Consider the following 14,382-nt stretch of genomic DNA (forward strand, 5'->3'; position numbering starts at 1 on the left):
ACACGTGATAGGGAACTGGAGAACCCTGCCCTTTGGTGTTTGGGATTCAGTGTTTGAGTCCCTGCCATTTCTTTCGCGTTTTTGGGTTTGTTTCAACCAATCTTCGGATAAAAATTTGGATATTCCTTGGATGCTTCCCATTTCTGTTCAGTTTTTAAAAACGGGGTAGTTTGGCCTCAAGATGTTTGATGGTTGTCATAGGGATATTGGGTTATGCCAGATATTCACCTCAGCAGCAAGGTCTGTGCCGGAAATTCGGGAAAAGAGGAGCTGGAATTGGGATCCAGAATTCCCTGCGTGACTAAAATCTTAAAAAGGTCTGATAAAATGCGAGGGTAGCTGAAGGTTTGTCAGAGTTAATCCAATCTCGTAACGGATTCTGGGGTGCTTTATGGGGCGCGTGGAATGGGCTTTAAGCCGCATCTAACGTGTTGTTCCCTGATCTGAGGCACTTGTTAATCTGTGTAGAGAGAACCATCCCCTCCACACCTTATCATTGGTGAAGGGATGGTGTTGAAGGCGCTTTGACCCTGTGGCTAATCTATGCTAATTTATCCTGACGACATTTAAGAAGCATTTAGAAGAGCACTTGAAATGCCGTAGCATACACGGCTACGGACCGAGTGCTGGGAAATGGGATTGGAATAGATAGGTGCTTGATAGCCAACACAGACACGATGGGCTGAAGGGCCTCCTTCTGTGCCGTAAAACTCTCTGAATCTACGACCAATACCTGCGATCACTTGAAAATAGAAAACGTTGCGCTGAAGTGAGCTTAGAACAATCATCATAAAAACAAAGCTCAAAAATGTACTAGCAATGGCAGTGAGTGAAGACAGGGACTGACGAGGTTGAGAATATATTTGCAGATCCCCAAAACGCCTGAGATCCTCGAGGTGTTTGACAATCTGCGGAGAACCATTTTCCTGAAGGGCATTCGAACCTCCGAGTTCTTCAAGGATTATGACAAACTGCGGAGCGGCCTTATCACCGAAAGTCAGGTGAGTGAAGCACTTTGCGCAACAAAATCAAAGTTGTTAATAAGAGAAGAACATAAGGAACGGGAGCAACGGTCTTTTCCTTCTCGAGCCTCCTCTGCCAGTCAATAGGGTAATTAATGGCCGACCCTCTGTCTCATTTCCACTTTCCTGTCCAATTCCCCTGCCCCATGTTGAGAGCTGGAGCGGTCCAGTGTGAATCACGCTGAGGTTTCCCCCACAGAGGGTGACAGTATCAGTGACATTGCTCTGGTGGTCATAGACAATGAGCAGGTATGAGTGGCGGAGTGGGTTAGCAGCCCTGGGCGCGATTCTCTAAAAGGGAACATAGCGAGCGTGTTTAGCCGCATGTTCACCGCCACTCACAGTGGCAAGAAACACATTATTCAATGTGACTCGCGTTGGATAAGAGGCCTGAATGGGGAACGCATGGCCGAGGCTGCACATAGCCCTGTTTGGGGAGCTCCACCCGCCGGAACACCCAAAGCAGCGAGAGATCGGGACGCCATTTTAAAATGGCGCCCCGATCTCCGAGGCCCCCGAAGCGACCCCTGATCTCTCCCCAGCCCGGATGCACTATGGAAGGATCCCCCCCCCCCCACCGCACACAACCATACAGTATACCCCCCGAAAGACCGCGCACGCGCATAAATGACAGCTTGGCACCACCAACCTGGCACACCCATGCCAGCTGGCACTGCCACCTGGGCACTTTGGCATGGCCTGGCTGGCACCCAGTGTTCCAGGAATTACCAGCGATGGAAACAGACAAAAGTCTGCCTTAACGCACAACTCGGTGTGGGAAGAGAAAGAAGATGGTGGCATTGACCCCTACCAATTGGAGAATGTGGTCCATCTCCATTCTCTCTCCTGCTTTCCTTCCTTTCCTGTTGGGTGTGGGATGCTGGGTGGTGACAGCCAGGGAGACAGGTTGGAGTTTCCATGCAGACAGTGGTTTATGGAAAGAAATATGGGCAGGAAATTTGGCCTTCCCACATCCCTCTCTTCAATGCACGTTCCGCATCCCACAGCCATACGCCCATCATGTCTTACCTCTTTGACTTCCCAAGATCCTCTTCTCGTCCACTCTCATTCCAATAACCCACCCTCCCTCCTGCTACCCCATGATGATTAGGTCCACCTCCTCAACTCTTGTATCCTCCCCGTTACCCCTCCCAGTCACTCCTCTCATCCTTAATCCTCCATATGTTGTCCACTCATCCCCAACGGACTGCAAGACCCCCATAAGCTCACTTTTAACCTGTTTTCCCTTCTCTTCCCTTCTCCCTTCCTTCCTGATTCACCGGGCAGGGTTTTCCAGCCCCGACCGCCTCCGGGATCAACCGATCCTGCCGAAGGTCAATGGACTTTTGGTTGGACTTCCGAATGTCCCACAGTGGGTCCCCCCCACCCCCATGACTGGGCCAGAAAATTGATGGAAGTGGATACGATCCTGCACGGTCTTGACAAGATGGAGGTGGGAGGATGTTTCCCTCTTGTGGGTGAGTCCAGAACAAGGGGGCACTGTTCTAAAATCAGGGGTCAAACTTTAAAAAAAAAAAAATTTTTAGTAAGGTATTTGAATTTTTTTATAATAATAACGATAACAATGACATAAACGTGGTATAATAAACATTACCACCCCCGACCCAATCTTCACACATCCCAACCATGAAACAACAATCCGGCCCTCTCCCCCCACCCTTCGAGTCCCTCCACATTAACAAGATCCGTCTCTGGGCTACCAGGGAGGCAAAGGCCAAGAAGTCGGCCTCTTTCACTCCCTGAACTCCCAGATCTTCCGACACTCCAAAGATCGCTACCTCCAGACTCGGCACCACCCCTGTTTTTAGTACTGTCGACATTGCCTTAGCAAAACTCTGCCGAAACTCTCTAAGCTTCGGGCATGCCCAGAACTTGTGGACCTGATTTGCTGGGCTTTCCGCGCACCTCGCACACCTGTCCTCAACCCCGAAAAACTTGCCCATCCTAGCCGCTGTCATGTGTGCCCAGTGGACTACCTCAAATTGTATCAGGCTAAGCCTGGCACATGATGAGGAGGTATTAACCCTGCTTAGGGCATCCGCCCATAGACCCGCCTCTATTTCTCCTCCTAGCTCGTCCTCCCACTTGTCCTTAAGCTCCTCCGCCGGAGTTTCCTCCGCCTCCGAAATATCCAATGCCTTCCCCTCTCCCACTCAGGGACTGGAGACTACTCTATCCTGTATCTCCCTGTGGTAGTCACCACTAGCAGTATTATATGTAATACAATAAGGCTCGTATCGTCGAGGTACATGGGTAAATCCCTGCCTGCTGGCTCCGCCCAGTAGGCGGGGTATAAATGTGTGTGCTCACCGGTGCTGCAGCCATTCTGGTTCCAGCTACAGGAGGCACAACATCTTTGCTCAATAAGGCCTTGATTATTCCACTACTCTCGTCTTTGTGGTAATTGATAGCGCATCACCCCCTTGCCGGCAGCTGTGGAAAGGCCGGAACCTGCTTTCTCAGGAAGTCTCTCACCTGCAAATACCTAAACCCATTCCCTGCTGGCAATTCAAATTTATCCTCGAAGGCTTTCAAGCTGGGGAAGCTCCCGTCTATAAATAGATCCCCCATCCTCCTAAATCCTGCCCTTTGCCACCTCCGGAACCCACCATCCAGCCTACCCGGTACAAACCGATGATTATTATAAATCGGGGTCCAAATCGTGCTCCCTCCATTCTCTTATACCTCCTCCATTGCCCCCAGATTCTCGGAGCCGCCACCACCACTGGATTTGTGGAGTATCGGGCCGGCGAGAATGGAAGAGGTGCCGTTATCAGTGCTCCCAAACTTGTGACTTTGCATGACGCCGCCTCCATCCGCTCCCACACCAACCACTCCCCTGCTACCCACTTCCTAATCATGCATATATTAGCCACCCAGTACTAATTGCAGAAGATCGGCAGCGCCAACCCACCCTCCCCCCGACTGCGTTCCAGCAACATTTTCTTCACTCACAGGGTTTTACCCGCCCACACAAAGCCCGAAATAACCTTATTCACCCGCTTGAAAAAGGTCTTTGGGGTGAAGATGGGGAGGCACTGAAAGCCAAACAGAAATCTGAGGAGGACTGTCGTTTTCACGGTCTGTATCTTCCCCGCCAGTGATAGCGGCAGCATGTCCCATCTCTTAAAGTCCCCTTCCATTTGTTCTACCAACCGGGATAGGTTTAACTTGTGCAGAACCTCCCATTCCCGGGCCACCTGGATTCCCAGATACCGAAAGATCTTCCCTACCATTCTAAGCGGCAGCTCTCCCAGTCTCTTCTCCTGTCCTCTTGCCTGGATCGCAAACATCTCGCTTTTCCCCATGTTCAATTTGTACCGCGAACAATTGCCAAATTCCCCCAGGATTCGCATTACTTCCCCCAACCCCTCCAGCGGGTCTGAAATATACAAGAGCAGGTCATCTACGTAGAGCGAGACCCGGTGCTCCACCACCCCCCGAACCAGCCCTTTCCAGTTTCTAGAGGCTCTTAATGCCATGGCCAATGGCTCTATGGCCAGAGCAAACAGTAACGGGAGAGGGGGCACCCTTGCCTCTTCCCTTGGTGTCGTTTAAAGTACCCCGAAATCAGCCGGTTCGTACGCACACTCGCTACTGGTGCCTGATGGAGTCAATAAAGCCTTCACCAAACCCAAACCTTCCCAGAGCCTCCCACAGGTAATTCCACTCCACCCGATCAAAAGCCTTCTCCGTATCCATCGCTACCACCACCTCCACCTCCTCTCCTTCTGGGGGCATCATAATAACATTCAAAAGCCTTCAAACATTGGCCTTGAGTTGCCTGCCCTTTGCAAATCCCATCTGGTCTTCCCCTATCACCCCCGGGACACAGTCCTCTATCCTTGTGGCCAGTATCTTAGCCAGCAGTTTGGCATCCACATTCAGTAGAGAAATTGGCCTGTATGTCCCGCATTGCTCTGGATCCTTCTCCCGTTTCAGGATCAATGAAATCGAGGCCTGCGACATTGTTGGGGGGAGGACTCACTTCTCTCTTGCTTCATTAAATGTCCTCACCAGCAGTGGGCTCAATACCTGTGAAAACTTCTTATAGAATTCCACCGGGTAGCCGTCAGGCCCCGGGGCCTTGCCCGGCTGCATGCCCTCCAGCCCCTCAATTATTTCCTCAATCTCAATTGGGGCTCCCAGCCCTTCCACCAGATCCTCATCTACCCTCGGAAACCTCAACTGACCCAAAAACTGTCTCATCCTCTCCACCTCAGCCGGGGGATCCGACTCATGTCGTTAACTATAAAAGTCCTTAAACATCTCATTCAACCCCGCTGGGTCCAGGACAGTATTCCCGCCTCTACTCTTACTCTTCACCTATCTCCCTGGCCGCCTCCCTTTTGCTGAGCTGGTGCGCTAACATTCTGCTCGCCTTTTCCCGCTACTGATAAATCGCCCCCCTTGCCTTCCTCAACTGTTCCACCGCTTTCCCTGTGGTCAACAGCCCAAACTCCGCCTGTAACCTCCGCCGCTCCCTCAGTAGCCCCATGTCTAGAGCCTCCGAGTATCTCCTGTCCACCTGGAGTATCTCCTCCACTAATCTATCCCTCTCAGCCCGTTCCACCTTTTCTCTGTGGGCCCGTATCGAGATTAATTCCCCTCTGACCACTGCCTTCAAAGCTTCCCAGACCGTCGCTGCAGAGACCTCCCCCGTATCGTTTGTTTCCAGATAGTTCTGGATGGACTTGTTAACCCGCCCACAGATCGCTTCGTCCGCTAGCAACCTCACATCCAGTCTCCACAGCGGACGTTGCCCTCTCTCCACACTAACCCGTAGATCCACCCAGTGCAGGGCATGATCCGACACTGCTATTACACTGCCAAGTACTCAGTCTCCATCACCCCCGGTATTAGCGCCCTGCTCAGAACAAAAAAGTCGATGTGAGAGTATACCTTGTGGACATGTGAGAAAAAAGAAAACTCCTTCGCCCTTGGCCGTGCAAACCTCCATGGGTCTACTCCCCACATCTGTTCCATAAACCCCTTCAATTCCTTTGCTGCAGCTGGCCTCCTCCCTGTCCTGGATTTTGACCGGTCCAATTCTGGATCAATGACTGTGTTAAAATCTCCTCCCATAATCAGGTTATGTGACTCTAAGTCTGGGATCTTACCTAATACACGCCTCATAAATTCTACATCGTCCCAATTCGGAGCATATATGTTCACACGTACCACTCGCACCCCCTCCAGCTTCCCACTCACCATTATGTACCTACCCCCCTTGTCTGACATGATTCCCCCTGCCTCGAATGCCACTTGTTTGCTGAACAATATCGCTACCCCCCTGGTCTTTGAGTCCAGCCCTGAGTGGAATACTTGGCTAATCCACCCCTTCCTCAATCACATCTGGTCTGTAACCTTTAGGTGTGTCTCTTGTAGCATTGCCACGTCCGCCTTCAGCCCCCTCAAATGCGCAAACACGCGAGCCCTCTTGACCGGCCCATTCAACCCTCTAACGTTCCATGTAATCAGCCTGGAAGGGGGTTTACCCCCCCCCCCACCCTGCCGACTAGCCAACACCCTTTTTAGGCCAGCCTCTGGCTCCGCCTCCTCGAGCCCCACTTTGGGCATTCGGCGTTCCCAACCTCCCATTTGTCCCCTAGTAACAGTTCCTCCCCTGTCAGCAAAGCAGCTACTCCCCCCCCATCCACCCCCCCCCCCCAGCAACAACACTAGAAACCCAACCCCCCCAAGTCAAGCTCCAGCTTAACACCTGCTTGCCCCCCACTGCGCTTCCGTGAGTCAGCTGACCCATGCTGACTTGATAGCGCCCGCCCCTGGCACCAAGCAGTCTGTCTCCCCATTGTTCTCTCCCCTCTCCCCCCCACTTGAACAAACATATTAAGAACATCACATTCCCCAGTAAACAAACATCAGAAAAAACAGTGAAGAAAGAGCCACTTTAGCAAAAACAGAAGCAGCCCCAAAGACAGTCCCCTCTCTAACCAGCTCCCTGCAAGACAAAGTTACCTTTAGCCATCCAAACAGCCCCTTATTACACATTGCACTACTTATACTTTTCCAGCCCAGCACAACAAATCACCACCACAGTACTTCTCCAAGGCTACAACATCTTTTAGTTCGCCTCCAGCCTCTTTTCTTTAATACAAGTCCATACTTCGTCTGGTGTTTCGAAGTAGAAGTCCCGTTCCTTATGTGTGACCCAAAGACGGGCTGGGGACAGCATCCCAAACTTCACCCCCTTCTTAAAGAGGGCCGTTTTTGCTCGATTAAACCCAGCTCGCCTCTTGGCCAAATCCGCGCCCAGGTCCTGATAAATGCGCAGCTCACAATTCTCCCACTTGCTACTCCGTTCCTTCTTGGCCCACCGCAGAACGTGTTCCTTGTCCATGAATCGGTGAAAGGGTACCACCATCGCCCTCAGCGGCTCGTTCGCTCGGGGCTTCTTCGCTCGGGTTCTGTGCGCTCTATCCACTTCCAGGGGCCGAGGGAACGCCTCAGCCCCCATCAACGTCTCCAGCATGTCCGTCACATAAACCCTCGCATCCGATCTCTCACTTCAGGGAGGCCGACAATTCTAAGATTCTGCCTCCTGGACCTATTCTCCAGGTCCTCCAGCTTCTCCTGCAGTCATTCGTCTCTGGCGGTCATTCATCATGTCCACCTTGGTCTCCAGCACGGTTATGTATTCCTTGTATTCGGACATCTTTTTCTCCACCTCCTGGATCGATCTCCCGTGGGTCTCTTAATTCTGCACAACTTGATCAATCGAAGCCTTAATCGGGTCCAGCGTGTCCTTCTTCAACTTGGCGAAGCAATCTTCAAAAAACTCCACCAGCTGCTCCGTCGACCACTGTGCCGTCTCCCCACGGCCTTTGCTCTCCGCCATGCTTTCCCGCATTGCTGACTCTGCTCACGTCTTCCTTATAGGACTTTGTCTTCTCACACGGCCACTTCTGGTCCAATTCTTCATACACCGCAGGGGAATTTCTCCTCACTGTCTCACTCTGCACTGATTTATCCCATAAAATCCAGAAAAAAACAGGGGATAAAGGTCCAAAAGTCCATCACAGGCGGGAGCTATCAAATGAGTGACCTACTCCTCCATGGCCGTCACCGGAAGTCCAGGGGTCGAACTTTTAGGTCAGAGATGAGGAGAATCTTTTTTTTGCCTCAGAGGGTCGTCCAACTTTGGAACTCTCTGCCTCAGAAGGCGATGGAGACGGGGGTCACTGAATAAGGTGGAGGTAGATAGATTCTTGTCAGGCAAGGGGATCAAAGGTTATCGGGGGTACATGGGAATGTGGAATTCGAAACACAAGCCATGATCTTATTGAGTGCCGGAGCCAGCTCAAGAGGCCAAATGGTCTACTTTTGCTCCTGTTTCATATGTTCATATGTTCATGTTGTCTCTGTAATTATATCCGTTCCTCTTCACATCATAGGCCTTGCCTTTTGAAGTTGCCCCTCCTCCATTAGTAACAATGACAAGGAGGGAGGCTATGAACATAGCCAAAATCCATCAGTTGTGTCATGTACTAAAAACACAACTGCGTTAAAATTTAACTTGTGCGGCGGCGAATTTAGACACTTTTAAAGGGGGACTGATCGTGGATGCAAAGTTGAACTCCCAGCAGGGTCTGGGAGTCACGTCTTCCTCTAAACTTGACTTTAAGGAAACAAACACCTGAATTTATACGGGCTTATCCCAATCATCAAACATCCCAAAATGCTTTTCAGCCAATATAGTACTTTTAAAAAATAAATTTAGACCACACAATTATTTGTTTCCAATTTAGCATGGCCAATCCACCTATCCCGCACATCTTTGGGTTGTGGGCGAAACCCACGCAGACACGGGGAAAATGTGCAAACTCCATATGGACAGTGACCCAGGGCCGGGATTGAACCTGGGACTTTGGCGCTGTGAGGCGGCAGTGCTAACCACTGCGCCACATTGTCACCCCATCAATAAAGTGCTTGTGTGGGTCACTGTCCGTGTGGAGTTTGCACGTTCTCCCCGTGTCTGCGTGGGTTTCGCCCTCACAACCCAAAGATGTGCAGGGTGGGCGGATTGGACACGCTGAATTGCCCCTTAATTGGAAAAAATGAAGTGGGTACACTAAATTAAAAAAAATAAAAATGTTTTAAAAATAAAAATAAAGTACTTGTGTAATGTGGAGAAATAGCAGCCAATTTTCACACAGCAGACAGCAATGTGAGAAGGACCAAATCGGTTTTTGTGACGTCGATTGAGGGATAAATATTGGCCCCCGGACACTGGGGAGAACTCCCTCGCTCTTCTTCAAAATAGTGCCATGGGATCTTTCAGATCCGTCAGACCATGAGATGGGGTCTTTGGTGTAAAAGACAGCACCTTCAACAGTGCAGCACTCCCTCAGTAGTCTTGCACTCGAATGTCAGCCTTGATTTCGTCTGTAAGTCCAAGAACAGAGACTTGTACCTGGAAACTTGCAACTCAGATACAAAGGGTGGGATTTTCCCCTCGCTCCCCCCTCGTATCGTGTCCTCGGTGCATCTTCCGCCATTTTGAAGTGCACCGTGATTGAATCCTCGTAATCCCAATAAATCTATTTCGTAATGGAATAGCTCATTCTGAACGCACACTTGTGTGTAATAAATATCAACGCAAAGCAGTTGCTGCGAGTCACAACTGTCTTTTGATTGTCGTATCCCTCAAAACATACGGCTCAGTGACATCGGCTGGGATGTCTGTCGGTGTCTCAGCTCAATGAGACATTGGCGTAAAGGCACGAGAGTCTGTCAGTTTACTTACAGCATCAGAAATTATAGACACGAATGTAAATGATGGAACCTTTCCAACATAAAAACTATCTATTGTCAAACAAAATGGAGAATCTGATGGGTAAATTTGATGGAAACACTGTGGCTATTCTGACTATGTATGTCACTGAAATCAAAATGGCTGGTGGAGTAGAACTGCCTTTACCACCGGGCCATAATTGAGTGATTTATAATTCATTCCTTTCCACAGTTTAGGCGAGGTCTGTACCTGACTTGTGGAAAGGAAGGCATCTTATCCGAGCAAGACATCCAGACACTTCTCAAGTGCTTTGGCACTGCAGATTGCAAAGTCCGCTATCGCGATTTCTGCAACGTGATGGAACATGGTGAGTGGGACTTCTCCAGTGGCGACGAGTTTGCATTCTAACTTCTACTCGGTCCTCCGTTACAGAAGAAGGATGGTGAATGGTGGCGCTCCTGCCTTGCTATCTCAATCAGCCTCGGTGTGAACCTGGGTCTAGAGCCTGCCTGCCCATCTTAAGACAATCCGTGCAGTCACATGATCACCTGCGGCCAATGTGACGGCTAGAAAGAGACAACCGGACTGGCCATTTTTACCTATTTAGCCAATCAGGACGCTGGAAAACATCACTGAATTGGAAAGCCACGTGATCACACCGCCTAAATGTGACCGTGGTGCACACCAAATTCTTTATTAGATAGATAGGTGGATAGATGGATGAAATGTTGACAGAATTATTAATTTCCCGTAATGGGTCATCATGAAGGAAAATAAGTGCGCCCGAATCCAAACAGCGCCAAGTGCCCTCGATGGAACTGAGACTTAATATTCCCTTCCAATTGGGAGGTCATGTCGAAGGAGGAGAAGCACTGAGGGGGTAGATTCTGCTAACTGAGGAGGGAAAGCTTGTTTGCTTCTGGACGTCTTTCCGTGTTTTGTTTTTTAAATTTAGAGTACCCAATTCATTTTCCAATTAAGGGGCAATTTAGCGTGGCCAATCCACCTACCCTGCATATCTTTGGGTTGTGGGGGTGAAACCCACACAGACACGGGGAGAATGTGCAAACCCCACACGGACAGCGACCCAGAGTCGGGATCGAACCTGGGACCTCGGCGCCGTGAGGCAGCAGGGCTAACCACTGTGCCCACCGTGCTGCCCCATCTTGGCGTGTTTAGGCTTCTACTTCACCCCCCCCCCGAGACTCCTCATCCGCTGTGTGTTTCTCACTTCCACACTTTGTACAGTGCCTCCAGCTGTTCTTATCGTCCTCCCCACTCAACCCAGTGTCCCCTATTTATACTCTATTGAATAAAACTAAAAACCAGTAAACTAAACAAAAATGACAGGATAAAGCCCCAAGTGGGGCACTGTGACAAGAACAAAATGTCAAACGGAACTTAAGTAATTAAACTAAAGTATAATTCCTAGGGTGAGTCATGTACTCCAGCAGCTGTTTCTGTAAAGGCACCTCACAATTATAAAAAGTCATTTTACAGCTAGTTAAAGAATTAGTTAATATTGGCGCAAGGGAAAATGCTGGAAATTCTCAGTAAGTCTGGCAGCATCTGTAGGGAGAGAAAAGAGCTGACGTTTCGAGTCCGATGACTCTTTGTCAAAGCTTTGGGCACGGGAGCAATAGGTCAGAAGGTGAGAGCATTGAGGGAGAACTAGGGAATAGGGACAGTGTGGCTCTGAGGCAGAGCAGACGGGGAGAAGTTGCTGAACACAGCGGGTCTGGTGGCCTGAAGTGCATATGTTTTAATGCAAGGAGCATTACGGGTAAGGCAGATGAACTTAGAGCTTGGATTAGTACTTGGAACTATGATGTTGTTGCCATTACAGAGACCTGGTTGAGGGAAGGGCAGGATTGGCAGCTAAACGTTCCAGGATTTAGATGTTTCAGGCGGGATAGAGGGGGATGTAAAAGGGAGGCGGAGTTGCGCTACTTGTTCGGGAGAATATCACAGCTATACTGCGAGAGGACACCTCAGAGGGCAGTGAGGCTATATGGGTAGAGATCAGGAATAAGAAGGGTGCAGTCACAATGTTGGGGGTATATTACAGGCCTCCCAACAGCCAGCGGGAGATAGAGGAGCAGATAGGTAGACAGATTTTGGAAAAGAGTAAAAACAACAGGGTTGCGGTGATGGGAGACTTCAACTTCCCCAATATTGACTGGGACTCACTTAGTGCCAGGGGCTTAGACGGGGCGGAGTTTGTAAGGAGCATCCAGGAGGGCTTCTTAAAACAATATGTAAACAGTCCAACTAGGGAAGGGGCGGTACTGGACCTGGTATTGGGGAATGAGCCCGGCCAGGTGGTAGATGTTTCAGTAGGGGAGCATTTCGGTAACAGTGACCACAATTCAGTAAGTTTTAAAGTACTGGTGGACAAGGATAAGAGTGGTCCGAGGATGAATGTGCTAAATTGGGGGAAGGCTAATTATAACAATATTAGGCGGGAACTGAAGAACATAGATTGGGGGCGGATGTTTGAGGGCAAATCAACATCTGACATGTGGGAGGCTTTCAAGTGTCAGTTGAAAGGAATACAGGACAGGCATGTTCCTGTGAGGAAGAAAGATAAATACGGCAATTTTCGGGAACCTTGGATGACGAGTGATATTGTAGGCCTCGTCAAAAAGAAAAAGGAGGCATTTGTCAGGGCTAAAAGGCTGGGAACAGACGAAGCCTGTGTGGCATATAAGGAAAGTAGGAAGGAACTTAAGCAAGGAGTCAGGAGGGCTAGAAGGGGTCATGAAAAGTCATTGGCAAATAGGGTTAAGGAAAATCCCAAGGCTTTTTACACGTACATAAAAAGCAAGAGGGTAGCCAGGGAAAGGGTTGGCCCACTGAAGGATAGGCAAGGGAATCTATGTGTGGAGCCAGAGGAAATGGGCGAGGTACTAAATGAATACTTTGCATCAGTATTCACCAAAGAGAAGGAATTGGCAGATGTTGAGTCTGGAGAAGGGGGTGTAGATAGCCTCGGTCACATTGTGATCCAAAAAGACGAGGTGTTGGGTGTCTTAAAAAATATTAAGGTAGATAAGTCCCCAGGGCCTGATGGGATCTACCCCAGAATACTGAAGGAGGCTGGAGAGGAAATTGCTGAGGCCTTGACAGAAATCTTTGGATCCTCGCTGTCTTCAGGGGATGTCCCGGAGGACTGGAGAATAGCCAATGTTGTTCCTCTGTTTAAGAAGGGTAGCAAGGATAATCCCGGGAACTACAGGCCAGTGAGCCTTACTTCAGTGGTAGGGAAATTACTGGAGAGAATTCTTCGAGACAGGATCTACTCCCATTTGGAAGCAAATGGACATATTAGTGAGAGGCAGCACGGTTTTGTGAAGGGGAGGTCGTGTCTCACTAACTTGATAGAGTTTTTCGAGGAGGTCACTAAGATGATTGATGCAGGTAGGGCAGTAGATGTTGTCTATATGGACTTCAGTAAGGCCTTTGACAAGGTCCCTCATGGTAGACTAGTACAAAAGGTGAAGTCACACGGGATCAGGGGTGAACTGGCAAGGTGGATACAGAACTGGCTAGGCTATAGAAGGCAGAGGGTAGCAATGGAGGGATGCTTTTCTAATTGGAGGGCTGTGACCAGTGGTGTTCCACAGGGATCAGTGTTGGGACCTTTGCTCTTTGTAGTATATATAAATGATTTGGAGGAAAATGTAACTGGTCTGATTAGTAAGTTTGCAGACGACACAAAGGTTGGTGGAATTGCGGATAGCGATGAGGACTGTCTGAGGATACAGCAGGATTTAGATTGTCTGGAGACTTGGGCGGAGAGATGGCAGATGGAGTTTAATCCGGACAAATGTGAGGTAATGCATTTTGGAAGGGCTAATGCAGGTAGGGAATATACAGTGAATGGTAGAACCCTCAAGAGTATTGAAAGTCAAAGAGATCTAGGAGTACAGGTCCACAGGTCATTGAAAGGGGCAACACAGGTGGAGAAGGTAGTCAAGAAGGCATACGGCATGCTTGCCTTCATTGGCCGGGGCATTGAGTATAAGAATTGGCAAGTCATGTTGCAGCTGTATAGAACCTTAGTTAGGCCACACTTGGAGTATAGTGTTCAATTCTGGTCGCCACACTACCAGAAGGATGTGGAGGCTTTAGAGAGGGTGCAGAAGAGATTTACCAGAATGTTGCCTGGTATGGAGGGCATAAGCTATGAAGAGCGATTGAATAAACTCGGTTTGTTCTCACTGGAACGAAGGAGGTTGAGGGGCGACCTGATAGAGGTATACAAAATTATGAGGGGCATAGACAGAGTGGATAGTCAGAGGCTTTTCCCCAGGGTAGAGGGGTCAATTACTAGGGGGCATAGGTTTAAGGTGAGAGGGGCAAGGTTTAGAGTAGATGTACGAGGCAAGTTTTTTACGCAGAGGGTAGTGGGTGCCTGGAACTCACTACCGGAGGAGGTAGTGGAAGCAGGGACGATAAGGACATTTAAGGGGCATCTTGACAAATATATGAATAGGATGGGAATAGAAGGATACGGACCCAGGAAGTGTAGAAGATTGTAGTTTAGTCGGGCAGTATGGTCGGCACGGGCTTGGAGGGCCG

The 14,382-nt window shown here is 49.5% G+C and overlaps 1 protein-coding gene across 1 annotated transcript in view; it reads left to right on the top strand.

The window, feature by feature from the left end:
• The window catches only part of LOC140403641 (uncharacterized), a 95,038-nt gene that overhangs the window by 35,788 nt on the left and 44,868 nt on the right, over positions 1-14,382 (top strand). The window contains exons 7-8 of the mRNA XM_072491790.1: positions 870-1,001; positions 10,030-10,165. Of these exons, the coding sequence (XP_072347891.1) occupies positions 870-1,001; positions 10,030-10,165 (268 nt within the window). The remainder of the gene's footprint in view (positions 1-869; positions 1,002-10,029; positions 10,166-14,382) is intronic.

Source organism: Scyliorhinus torazame, chromosome 28, assembly GCF_047496885.1.
Source record: "Scyliorhinus torazame isolate Kashiwa2021f chromosome 28, sScyTor2.1, whole genome shotgun sequence".
NCBI lineage: Eukaryota > Metazoa > Chordata > Chondrichthyes > Carcharhiniformes > Scyliorhinidae > Scyliorhinus > Scyliorhinus torazame.